Source organism: Odocoileus virginianus, chromosome 3 (assembly GCF_023699985.2).
Source record: "Odocoileus virginianus isolate 20LAN1187 ecotype Illinois chromosome 3, Ovbor_1.2, whole genome shotgun sequence".
NCBI lineage: Eukaryota > Metazoa > Chordata > Mammalia > Artiodactyla > Cervidae > Odocoileus > Odocoileus virginianus.
Window position 1 is genome coordinate 6,991,332 of NC_069676.1, and position 12,735 is coordinate 7,004,066.

Consider the following 12,735-nt stretch of genomic DNA (forward strand, 5'->3'; position numbering starts at 1 on the left):
TCCAGCTCTGACCTACGTCCTCCAAGAAGACCCTTCTGTTTACCTTAGTCCATCCCCCCTCACCGTCTACTCCCTCTACTCTTCATGTTCCCCAGGCCCTTGGCTGAGACTCACTCTTGGCAATTGCTGTCATAACTGAAGATGCATTTCTGCAGACTGTCCAGGGTCATGAGGCTGACGTGTTCAAACATGTCCAGACAAGCGCTGCCCTCCAAGGCCAGGCGTTGCCACTTGGCCTAGACACAAAAGAGAGCAAGGTTAGGGCTGGGACTTCCCACTCATGAGTCCCTGCCCAATCCCAACCACCTGGTTGAATTCCATGAGACCCAGCCTTTTGGTCCTGTGCTCCAAACACCCATCCCCAGGGAAGACCAGGCTTGAGTGAGAGTGGAATCCCCTACTATCAAGACATGAAGACCCTACAGGTGGGAGTCAGGAAACCTGGACTCAAGGTCCAGCTCTGCCTCTTATGTTCTGTGTGCCCTGGGTTAACTCATTTCTTTCTATTTGGCTTTTCAACTATCCAATTCTTAGTAGCAGTTAAGATGACCTGTTCAAACTACCTTGCAATTGCACTCATTTCACATGCTAGCAAGGTCACACTCAAAATTCTTCAAGCTAGGTTCCAACAGTATATGAACAAAGAACTTCCAGAAGTACAAGCTGGATTTAGAAAAGGCAAAGGAACCAGAGGTCAAATTGCCAACATTCATTGGATCAGAGAAAGCAAAAAGATTCCAGAAAAACATCTAATTCTGCTCCATTGACTACATGAAAGCCTTGACCAGATGGATCATGACAAACTGGAAAATCCTTAAAGAGATGGGAATGCCAGACTACCTTACCTGATGCTTGAAAAACCTGTATGCGGGTCAAGAAGCAATAGAACTGGACATGGAACAATGGACTGGTTCAAAATTGGGAAAGGAGTACAACAAGGCTGTACACTGTCACACTGTTTATTTAATTTATATACAGAGTACATCATGCAAAATGCCAAGCTGGATGAATCACAAGCTGGAATCAAGATTGACAGGAGAAATATCAACAACCTCAGATATGCAGATGATACCACTATAATGGCAGAAAGCAAAGAGGAACTAAAGAGCCTCTTGATGAAGGTGAAAGAGGAGAGTGAAAAGCTGTCTTGAAACTCAACATTTAAAAAAGTAAGATCATGGCATTCACTCCCATCACTTCATGGCAAACAGATGGGGAAAAGGTCAAAACAGTGACAACTTTTATTTTCCTGAACATCAAAATCATTGTGGATGGTGATTGCAGCAGTGAAATTAAAAGATATTTGCTCCTTGGAAGAAAAGCTATGACAAACCTAGACAGTGTGTCGAAAAGCAGAGACATCACTTTGCTGACAAAAGTCCGTATAGACAGAGCTGTTTTCCCCATCAGTTAGTTCAGTCGCTTGGTCATGTCCGACTGTTTGTGACTCCATGAACCGCAGCATGCCAGGCCTCCCTGTCCATCACCAACTCCCGGAGTTTACCCAAAGTCATGTCCATTGAGTCAGTGATGCCATCCAACCATCTCATCCTCTGTTGTCCCCTTCTCCTCCTGCTTTCAATCTTTCCCAATATCAGGGTCTTTTCAAATGAGTCAGCTCTTCACAGCAGGTTGCCAAAATATTGGAGTTTCAGCTTCAATATCAGTCCTTCCAATGACACCCAGGACTGATTTCCTTTAGGATGGACTGGTTGGATCTCCTTGCAGTCCAAGGGACACTCAAGAGTCTTCTCCAACACCACAGTTCAAAGCATCAATTCTTCTGCACTCAGCTTTCTTTATAGTCCAACTCTCACATCCATACATGACTACTGGAAAAACCATAGCCTTGACTAGATGGACCTTTGTTGACAAAGTAATGTCTCTGCTTTTTAATATGCTGTCTAGGTTGGTCATAACTTTCCTTCCAAGGAGTAAGTTTTAATTTCACGGCTGCAGTCACCATCTGCAGTGATTTTGGAGCCCAGAAAAATAAAGTCTGACACTGTTTCCACTGTTTCCCCATCTATTTGCCATGAAGTGATGGGACTGGATGTCATGATCTTAGTTTTCTGAATGTTGAGTTTTAAGTCAACTTTTTCCCTCTCCTCTTTCACTTTCATCAAGAGTTTCTTTAGTTCTTCTTCACTTTCTGCCATAAGGGTGGTGTCACCTGCATATCTGAGGTTATTGATATTTCTCCCTGCAATCTTGATTCCAGCCTGTGCTTCATCCAGCCCAGCATTTCTCATGATGTACTCTGCTTATAAGTTAAATAAGCAAGGTGACAATATACACAGCCCTGACATACTCCTTTTCCTATTTGGAACCAGTCTATTGTTCCATGTCCAGTTCTAACTGTTGCTTCCTGACCTGCATACAGGTTTCTCAAGTAGTCATGTACAAATTTGAGAATTGGACCATAAAGAAGTCTGAGAGCCGAAGAACTGATGTTTTCAAATTGTGGTGCTGGAGAAGACTCTTGAGAGTCCCTTAGACTGCAAGGAGATCAAACTTATCAGTCTTAAAGGAAATCAACCTGAATATTTTTTGGAAGGACTGATGCTGCAGCTGAAGCTCCAATACTTTGGCCACCTGATGTGAATAGCTGACTCATTGGAAAATGCCCTGATTCTGGGAAAGACTGTGGGCAAGAGAAGGGGTTGACAGAGGATAAGATGGTAGGATGGCCTGACTGACTAAATGGACATGAGTTTGAGCAAACTCCAGGAGATAGTAAAGGACAGGACAGTCTGATGTGCTGCAACCCATGAGGTTGCAAAGAGTCGGACCCAACTTAGCGACTGAATAACAACAAAGATGACCTGCATTGGTGTTGCACAAACCGAGTTAGAATATCTGCTTCACTAGGCATAGCTCACTGACTAAATGAGCTATCTTGGGCAATCTCCCTAACCTCTCTAACCTTCCATTTCATTATCCTTAAAGTGGCAATTATAATCATCTCTACCTCATGGGATTGTGAAAATAAATTAGACAACACATGCCATGGACCTGGCTCACTGTTCCATTTCCTTCTCCAGGGGATCTTCCTGACCCAGGGATCGAACCCATGCCTCCCATATTGCAGGCAGACTGTTTACCCTCTGAGCCACCAAGGAAGGCCCTTCTGATATACAATAAGTGTTAAATAACTTTTAACTATCATCATCATCACTATCATAGTGAAAGACAACTGTGAACGGGTCCCCATTTCTTCATCCTTCCTTCTACCTTCACTCTTTGCAATGAGATTTCACAGCTCTTTCATTAGGAGGTGCAACATCTTTCTCCACCTGTTGAATCTGGACTGAGCTGGGACTTGCTTCAGTCAACAGGAGGTGGTGTGCTAGTTCCCAAACTAGGTTTCAAGAGATATTGCATGTTTCTGCTCATTCTCTTGAAGCCCAGTCTCCACCATGCAGTCAAGTCCAGGTGATGAGAGCTACAAGAAGATGAGAGAAAACTGCAGGAGTCCATTGTCCCACCAAGGCTATCCTAAACCAGTTGACAGCTAGCCAAGCTCCGAATAAATGCCAAAGCTAAGCCCAGAACATCAGAGCTGTCTATATAACCCACCCATGACCACAAATGCGTGCATGATTCCAACCAGGATGAGAAGAATGACTCAACTGATGTATCATCTCATGAAAAATAATAAACACTAATTCTTTCAAGTCCACGAGTTTTAAGGTGGTATGTAATGCAGAAAGAACTACTGTGCAATGTTCATCATTTCTGTCCTGAACTTACAGAGCTTCCATGAGGCAGACTAGCAACTAAAACTTTCTGAGTACCTAATATGTGCCAGGAACCTGATTCCATTATGTCATCTTGATCACCCTTTTGTTGTTGTTGTTCAGTTGCTAAGTCGTGTCTGATTCTTTGCAACCCCATGAACTGCAGCACGCCAGGATTCCCTGTCCTTCACTGCCCCTGGAGTTTTCTCAAATTCATGTCCATTGACTCTGATGCTATCTAACCATCTCATCCTCTGCCGACTTCATCTCCTTTTGCCTTCAATCTTTCCCAGCATCACGATCTTTAAAAAGGGGGTAGCTCAAATGGTAAAATGGCAACCCACTCCAGTATTCTTGCCTGGAGAATCCCATGGATGGAGGAGCCTGGTGGGCTACAGTTCATGGGGGTCGCAAAGAGTCGGACATGACTGAGCGACTTCACTTTCACTTTCACTTTTAAATGGTAAAGAATCTGCCTGCAATGCAAGAGACCCTAGTTCGATTCCTGGGTTGGGAGGATCCCCTGGAGAAGGGATAGACTACCCATACCAGTATTCTTGGGCTTCCCTAGTGGCTCAGCTGGCAAAGAATCTGCCTTCAATGTGGGAGACCTGAGTTCGATCCCTGGGTTGGGAAGATCCCTTGGAGAAGGGAAAGGCTACCCACTCCACTATTCTGGCCTGGAGAATTCCATGGACTGTATAGTCCATGCGGTCGCAAAGAGTAGGATACAACTGAGTGAATTTCACTTTCACTTTCATCCCAGTTTTACAGATGAGGAAACTGAGGCTTAGAGAGGAAAATCAGTGACCACCACCCCCCAAAGCCATCCAGCTGAACCAGGATTCCAGACCATATGTGTTTGAGCCCATTCCCCCTTTCCCAAGGCTCCAGCTGGGACCCTGGGTTCAAGACACTCACATGCATGATGTCTGTGCTCTTGTTGAAAATCTTCATATACGGCTTCAAAATCTCGAAGTGGAAGGCGGGCGTCAGCAGGCGACGGTGGCTGCTCCACTTGTCACCAGCACTCAGCAGGAGCCCATCCCCTAGCAGAGACAGCCACAAGGAGTGAGCAAAGGAAGACCTTACTCTGGGTCCCCAGGATCATGCCCAATCCCCTTCACAAACAGTTACTCACCCAGCCAGGGCTTCAGGAAGCTGTAGAAAAACATATCCTTGGGTATGATGGTGGCTGACACAAGAAATAGAACATCAGGTGCCATGGTGGATGTGGGGGAAGGAATAACTTGTGGTGGGGGCTGGAGGCTCCCAGGAAGGGGTCTGAATTTCTCCTCCAAGCCCAGCATAGCAGGAATGGGGCCAAGAGGAGAGGAAGCTGGGAAGAGGTAGGTGGCGGGGGGGGGGGGGTGGAGGGGAAGGGGGACCAGACCAGGCTGCAGCACAGAGTGGACCCCATCAACACAACCCTATGTGCTTAGACACACCCCAACATGACACAACACATCCCAGCACACCTTGACATGGCTCTATGTGGCCCAGAATGTCCTAAATCCCCAAGCAAAGCACAGCACTCTGCAAAATGCACTTTTAGGCACCGGGGACAGTATGCTTGCCCCAGCACTCTCTGACCTCTCCTGGAACATCTGACATGGTGGACCAACAGTGTTGATTTTCCACCACCCAGAGCTGAAAAATGACATTGACAACCAGAGAGAACTTGAGACTTTCCCAGAGTCACCCAGCAGGTCTCTGTCAATGCTCTCCATTCTCCTGCTCAACCTGGTCTGTCCAGGAGTGGGAAGGGCTTGGGAGCAGGGGCCAGGGAAGAGGCTGGGAGGGGGTGCTCCTGGGAGAGATACCTGAGGCCTGGAGCAGAGGGGCAACGAAGTTAGGGTGGACAAGCCGCAGGATGGGGAAAAGGGGCCCCATCCACCAGAGGTGGACGTCGCGGAAGTAGTGGCCCAGCTCCTCCACCAGCCGCATGCCCTCCTCATTGCTCTGTGCCTGGGAACAGGTGGGGTTGAGGCCAGGCTTGGCAGGAGATACCAGAAGCTACACCCTCCTGCTTCATCCCCCTACCCACCACACCCACTCACCCCCTTATCCTCTTCTACCTAGATTGTTGATCTATACTCTCTCCATCTGAGTCAGCTTTTCTCTGTTCATCTCTGTCTTTTTTCATGTCTCTCTACATGCCTCTCTCTGTCCCCTTATTCTCTTCATCTCTGTATTTTGACTGAGAGAGAGGGGAGAATGGCAGGGGAGAGAGAGAAAGAGGGCAGGGGAGAGAGGTGGGAGGAGATAATGGGTGGATGGATGGATAGATAGATAACCTACTAATCCACTAATCATTAGATGATGGGAGGATAGATGGATGAATTGAAAGATGGATGGATGGAGGACTAGATGATAGTTGGATAAATGATAGATGGGTAGGTATAGACAGATGGTAGGTGACAGATAGATGATGATGTATGGATAGATGGAAAACACATAGATAAATAAGCAGATATGAGAGCTGTGATAGAAAGTGGGTAGATGGATTGATAAATAGGTAGAAGATAGATACATTTGTATCTGTGTATATCTGTGTATATATAAGACAGGCACTCACGCTTTCACTTCCAGGCCTTTGAGTTCACTAGTCCTTTCCACAGAATATACTTTCACTTCTTTGCTTTAAAAAAATGCCTATTAATTGTTCCAGACCCACTTCCAACAACTCTTCCTCCAAGAAGTCTTCCAGCCTGCCCCAATGGCAAAAACCCTACTTCCTCTCTGGGCTCCCCCAGACCGTGTCTCTCCCTCAGGCCCACGCAGACCACACAGGATCAGGGATATCTCTAATCCTGTGTGACCAAGATTGGAGGGTCCTCCACAACAGAGCCCAGAGCTCAGTCTCTGCAAGGATCCCCAAGCAATGTTCAGAACACCAGAATGGGGTTGGCAAATAAATGAAAGGGGGGGAAAAAAGATGACCAAGGGTGCCCAAGAGCAGGAGGGACCCTGGGACCTGCAGAAAGTGAACAGAAGTTTGCCAGTGAGGGGCTCACCGCCCTCAGAAACTGCCATGACACCCACTACCACCTGTCCCAGGCGGACACCTGTGGTGTTGGTGACAGATCAGGCAATGTCATGGTGGCAGAAAATGATGAGGAAGATGATGGAGCCCAGACATATCATAAGTCCCTGGGAGCAGGTGAGTGAAGTGGAGTGAAGTCCCTTAAGCTCTGCACCGTTGGGAGGACCTGCAAGCAAGGCAATAGCCACCACTCCCCCAGAAGAAGCTGCTGCAATGAACAGTGTGTGGGAACCTGCACAGATGGAAGGGATCTCTGCTTCCCCTGCTTCTTCATGCCAGAGATGGGAGGGACATGGAGGCTCTCCAAGTCCCAAGGGGGCACCCCAGGGCAGGGAGAAGACATTCTTTGCCTACAGGGAGGATGACTTTAGCACAAAGAAATCATTTTTCTCATCCTGGGAGTGGTGCCAGCCCCAGGGGTGGACACAGGAGAAGATCCCTATGGAGGAGATTTATTAGTAGCAGGGTGGACTCAGGACTTGTCCCTGGGTTTTGAGTCCACATCCTTTCATGTTCTGGCCCATCCACATAGCCTCAAATTCCTTCCATGGTTAAGGGTCTACAGTCCTGGGACTTTCCAGCCCTGGCTGACCCCAAGGGACACAGGTTAACTCTGCCCATCAGTCAAGACATGCCCTGTCACCTTTGAACCCCTTCTGCTGACGAGGCTGTATGCATAGTGCATCCTCTCTGTCTGTCTAGCTAGCTAGCTACTGGGTTGGCCAAGGAGTGCATTCAGATTTTCCATAACGTCTTACAGAAGGTTTGAATGAACTCATTGGCCAACCAAATATCTATCTAGATATAGACATCTATCTGGTACATCCTGTCTATCTATTCCTCACAGTACATTCTAGCTATGTATCTCTGTCCTGAACCCATGGACACTCCCATGCTGCTACTATTGGTCTTTAGTCTCTCAGTGGTGTCCAACTCTTTATAATCCCATGGACTATAGCCCACCAGATGCCTCTCTCCACAGAATTTTCCAGGCAAGAATACTGGAGTGGGTTGTCATTTCCTTCTCCAGGCAATCTTCCCAATCCAAGATCTTCCCAAGAAGCAGGGCTAGAACCTGCTTCTTGGACACTCCCATAAATCATGCCAATTACAAATGAAGAAACTGAAGCCATATCCCCCAAAAAAAGAAGAAGGGAGAGTTGCTTTCTGGTGAGGCATCCTTTCCAGTCCCTCAGGACACCCCATGCAAGCCCTCAGGTGCTCCAGGCAGGTGAACATAAGTCATTTTTACCTTTGTGATCTGCTCCTTGCTCACTGGGGACTTCCCAGGTGGCACTAGCAGTAAAGAATCTACTTGAAAATGCAGGAGACACAGGTCCAATCCCTAGGTCTGGAAGATCCCACTCAAGTATGCTTGCCTGGAGAATCCCAAGCACAGAGAAGCCTGGTGGACTATAGTCCATGGACGTGACTGAGTGACTGAGAGCGCACACACTCTGCTCCCTGAGGACCCTGAGGCATTTCATAAGTTCAGCTCAGAGAGGGAGAGGAACTTAGCCAAAGTTACACAGCAGGAGATATTGGAGGAGAAAAGCACGATTAAGACCAGGTTCCGCAGCCAAGCTTGGATGGGGAGTCGAAGACTAACTTCATAGCATTCCCGCTGCCTCTAGGGCTCTCTGAGGACATTCCAAGTAAGAGGGTAACAGGCAGGAAGGCCAGGTGTCTCCAAACGGAGGAAATAGGCTGCAAGTGTCAGACATTTTTTATCTGTCTCTTAAGTGGCAGGAGGAAACAAACTAGTGATATATATATTTTTTCCTTTCCTTATACAAATTTAAAAGGAGGTTTCTCTTAAAATACTGTGTTGCCATAATGATACCTGGTTCCATGTGAAGTTAACTATTCTCAAATTTTGAGTTAACCAATGCATTTTTCTTATGGAAATGTTTGTCTTAAGCTATGTTAATGTACTGTGCATTTACCCCAGACTCTGTCTTCAACTCGGCTTGCCTAATGGCTCAGAACCAACTTGTCAAAGGAGTGTGTTATACTCAGACGTTGTTCCCCTAAACTATGTAAACGAAACTATTTGTATTGTAATCTGCCTTTCTACAAGATTCAAGTCAATTGTTTTATGGCCCGGGGATAATTCATCTGGTGCCAAGATTATCCCAAAATACATCTTATGGATGAGGGGGCTGATGCCATTCTCTGAGTTTCAAGACACTCCTTTCTTTCATTAACAGACTGCTAGTTCCTATATAACATCCAGCTAAAAACTAGCAGGGGGCACTCTTTCTGCCCCCTTCTGATGTCTATGTCAGAAGCTCTCTCTACCTCCTTTATACTTTAATAAAACTTTATTACACAAAAGCTTTGAGCGATCAAGCCTCGTCTCTAGCCCCGGATTGAATTCTTCTCCTCTGGAGGCCAAGAATCCCAGCATCTTTTCATGTTGCAGCAACAACCTTTCACAAGCCCTGTAATCTCAGGCAGACTTTACAATGTGCTTGGGACATACTGTTCTGTGAGATGCTGGTCTGGGGGAGGAGGAGACAGGAGCTGGACACTTGTGCCTTTAGCCTTGGATGAAAAAGGGAAGTGATGGCAAGTTATCCAGGCCTCCACCACAGTATTACCAAGCATTTATTAAACAGGCTTGGCCACTGTGTATATCATGTTTGTCCCCAGAGCAAACACCTAGTGTGAGAGACGGATAATAAATAAGTAATGAACAATTAACTATTCAACCATGAGCAAGGGCAAGTCCATAAAACTGTGCTCATTTCACATTCTAGCAAGGTAATACTCAAAATCCTTTAAGTTAGGTTTCAACAATACATGAACTGAGAACTTCCAAATGTACAAGCTGGATTTAGAAAAGGCAGATAAACCAGAGATCAAATTGCCAACATCAGCTGGATCATAGAAAAAGCAACAGGATTCCAGAAAAACATCTACTGCTGCTTCTACACTAAAGCCTTTGACTGTGTGGATCTCAGCTAACTGTATAAAATTCTTAAAGATATGGGAATACCAGACCACTTTACCTGTTTCCTGAGAAACTTGTGTGCAGGTCAAGAAGCAAAAGCTAGAACTGGACATGAACACAAGACTGGTTCAAAATTAGGAAAGGAGTACAACAAGGCTGTATATTATCACCCTGCTTTTTTAACTTACATGCAGAGTACATCATGAGAAATGCCAGGCTGAATGAATCACAAGCTGGAATAAAGACTGCTGGGAGAAATATCAATAACCCCAGATATGCAGAGGATACTATCCTAATGGCAGAAAGCAAAGAGGAACTAAAGAGCCTCTTGATGAGGGCAAAAGAGGAGAGTGAAAAAAACTGGCTTAAAACTCAACATTCAAAAAATTAAGATTATGAATTCTGGTCCCGTCTCTTCATTGCAAAGAGACATGGAAAAAAATGGAAACAGTGACAGACTCTATTTTCTTGGGCTCCCAAGTCACTGCAGATGATGACTGCAGTCATAAAATTAAAAGATACTTGCTCCTTGGAAGAAAAGCTATGACAAACCTAGAAGGCATATTAAAAAGCAGAGACATCACTTTGCCAACAAAGATCCATATAGTCAAAGCTGTGGTTTTTCCAGTAGTCACGTACAGATGTGAGAGTTGGACCATAAAGAAGGCTGAATGCCAAAGAATTGATGCTTTTGAACTGTCATTTGGAGAAGACTCTTGAGAGTCCTTTGGACTGTGAGATCAAACCAGTCAATCCTGAAGGAAATAAACCCTGAATGTTCATTGGAAGGACTGATGCTGAAGTTTTAAAGCTCGGATATTTTGGCCACCTGATATGAAGAGCTGGCTCACTGGAAAAGACCCTGATGCAGGGAAAGATTGAAGGCAGGAGGAGAAGGATGAGATGGCAGCATCGACTAAATGGACATGAGTTTGAGCAAACTCCAGGAGATGATGAAGGACAGGGCAACCTGCTGTGCTGCAGTCCATGGGTTGCAAAGAATTGGACGTGACTTAGAGACTGCACAACAGCAACAGAAGGGCAAAGTCAGAGAACAGAGTCTGGGGGAATCAAAGGAAGCTTAGAGAAGATAGTTATACCCAAGCCAAAAATGGAAGGATGAGGAGCAATTCAGAGGGTAAACACAGGAAGGGGAGTGCTTCCTGCAGCACAAGCAAAAACCCTGCAGTGGGAAGACTTTGGTTCACTGAAGAGATAAAGCAGAAGCTCAGAGTGACCATGACATGCACAAGGCTAAGGAGAACTGCAGGTGCCGGCCTGGAAACATTTAGTCTTTATCTTCAGAGCGATAGGCAGTCGTTGAATGGTTTTCAGCCAAGAAACAGCAGGACCTAAACTGAATTCCAGAAAAGTCTATCCAGGGCTAAAGAGAGAGAGAGGATGGAGGGGCTGCCAGTGGCAATGAGGAGACCAGAGAGTAGGCTTGGCAAGGATTCCTGGAGAAAAATGATGGTGGATGGGGCCATGGGTGATAGGAGATGCAGAGAGGGGACAGACTGAGGACAGATTGTGGAGGCAGCACATTAGGACTGGGGGCATGGGTGAGAGAAGCAGGCAGGCTCAGGGACCCCAAAGTATGGGATGTGGACAGCTAGAAGGATGGACAAGACTGAGGAAAGGGGCAGGATTGGGGAGTGAGCCATGAGTTCAGATTCTGAGCAAAGAATGAGGCGTTTATGAGACCCTCCCCCTTCACCTGAGAAGAGGAGGAAGGAATTGGATGACCTTGGGATCAGGAGAGATGTGAACTTGAAATCCACTTACGGAGGAAACTGATGGTCGCCTTACGAGTTGGAGTCCTAGGTGAGGAAATGTCCTCAGAAGAAGGAGAAAGGGTTATAATGCTGGGGGTGAGGGGTTCCTCACATGAAAAGATGGAACAAAGGAGGAGCCAAGAGGAGACAGAGGGGCTATGGGGAGGTAGGGGAGAGACCAGAGGAGGGTGTGTTCTGGAACCAAGAGAAAAAGCAGGTTTCAGGAGGACAGCATGGTCCACAAGCTCAGAGAGCTGCTGGGAGTTGGATGAGATTGGGCTGGATGGAGTCCATGGGGTGTGGAGACCTAGAGACCACAGCCATCTGGCAGGAGCAGATGCCAGATGGAGGTGGGGACCAGATCGGAGCAGGAGAGAGCAAACGGAGAAATGGAGGCAGTGAGTGAAAACGACTCTGAGACAGCAGACCAGAGGTTTTGTTCAGAAGAAAGCCCACTGGGAATGGGCAGGTGGGGGTGTTAATGTCTTCTCTTTGTCCTGTTTTGTGTCCTCTAGCATCATCGTGGAGAAGAGATCAGAGAACTTTGAGGGTTTAGCTCTTATCCAAAGTGTCATGAAGGAAAACCCGATTGGCCAGACACTGCAGCCCAAGCACAAAGGATGAGAATCTAAGCTAAAGGTATCCGAGGCAGTAGGATGGAAAGGAAGCCATTGGACTAGGGTGTAGAAGGGACTGAATATCCTGGCAGGATCTAGGATGGGAGATGAAGAAAAAATAAGCTCAAAGGAAGAGGGGTTGTGATCACAGAATGCAATCCTCAGATCAGTGGTTCTGGAGGTGGTGCCCTTACAGGTGATGACAAAATCCTAAGTGGGATTGTGGTAAAAGGGGTCCGACTCAACGCAGAGGAAAGGCCTCTGAGGATAAGACTAGGAAGGTGGGCCAGAAGCCTCCTTCCAGGAAGTTTGACCGTTAGAGCAGAGTGATTCTGAAAAAGAGAGTGGTCCGCTTTCATCCAAGTTGGGCAACAGGGCTCACTGATGCGTCTTGGGGGTGGAAGGCAAGATAGGAAAAGAAAGGTGACTGAGGAAGGGGAGAAGGAGAGACTGTCCACATATTCCTCTGACCCCATGGGGGGAAGATGGGGTGGGGCTCGTAGTTAATTCCTATGGGGAAGCAGAAGCCCACAGAGGAGTAGACACTGGCCCAAGGCCCAACTGGAACAGATCCTGGACAGTGGGCCTGAGGAGGCCTCAA

At 46.7% G+C, this 12,735-nt stretch overlaps 1 protein-coding gene across 1 annotated transcript in view; it reads right to left on the reverse strand.

Moving 5' to 3' along the window:
* LOC110129447 (cytochrome P450 4F6-like) overlaps positions 1–12,735 on the reverse strand; it is a 33,067-nt gene that overhangs the window by 18,753 nt on the left and 1,579 nt on the right. Inside the window, exons 3-6 of the mRNA XM_020880832.2 lie at positions 5,564–5,708; positions 4,882–4,935; positions 4,662–4,789; positions 115–236 (exon numbers count right to left, since the gene is read on the reverse strand). Of these exons, the coding sequence (XP_020736491.2) occupies positions 115–236; positions 4,662–4,789; positions 4,882–4,935; positions 5,564–5,708 (449 nt within the window). The remainder of the gene's footprint in view (positions 1–114; positions 237–4,661; positions 4,790–4,881; positions 4,936–5,563; positions 5,709–12,735) is intronic.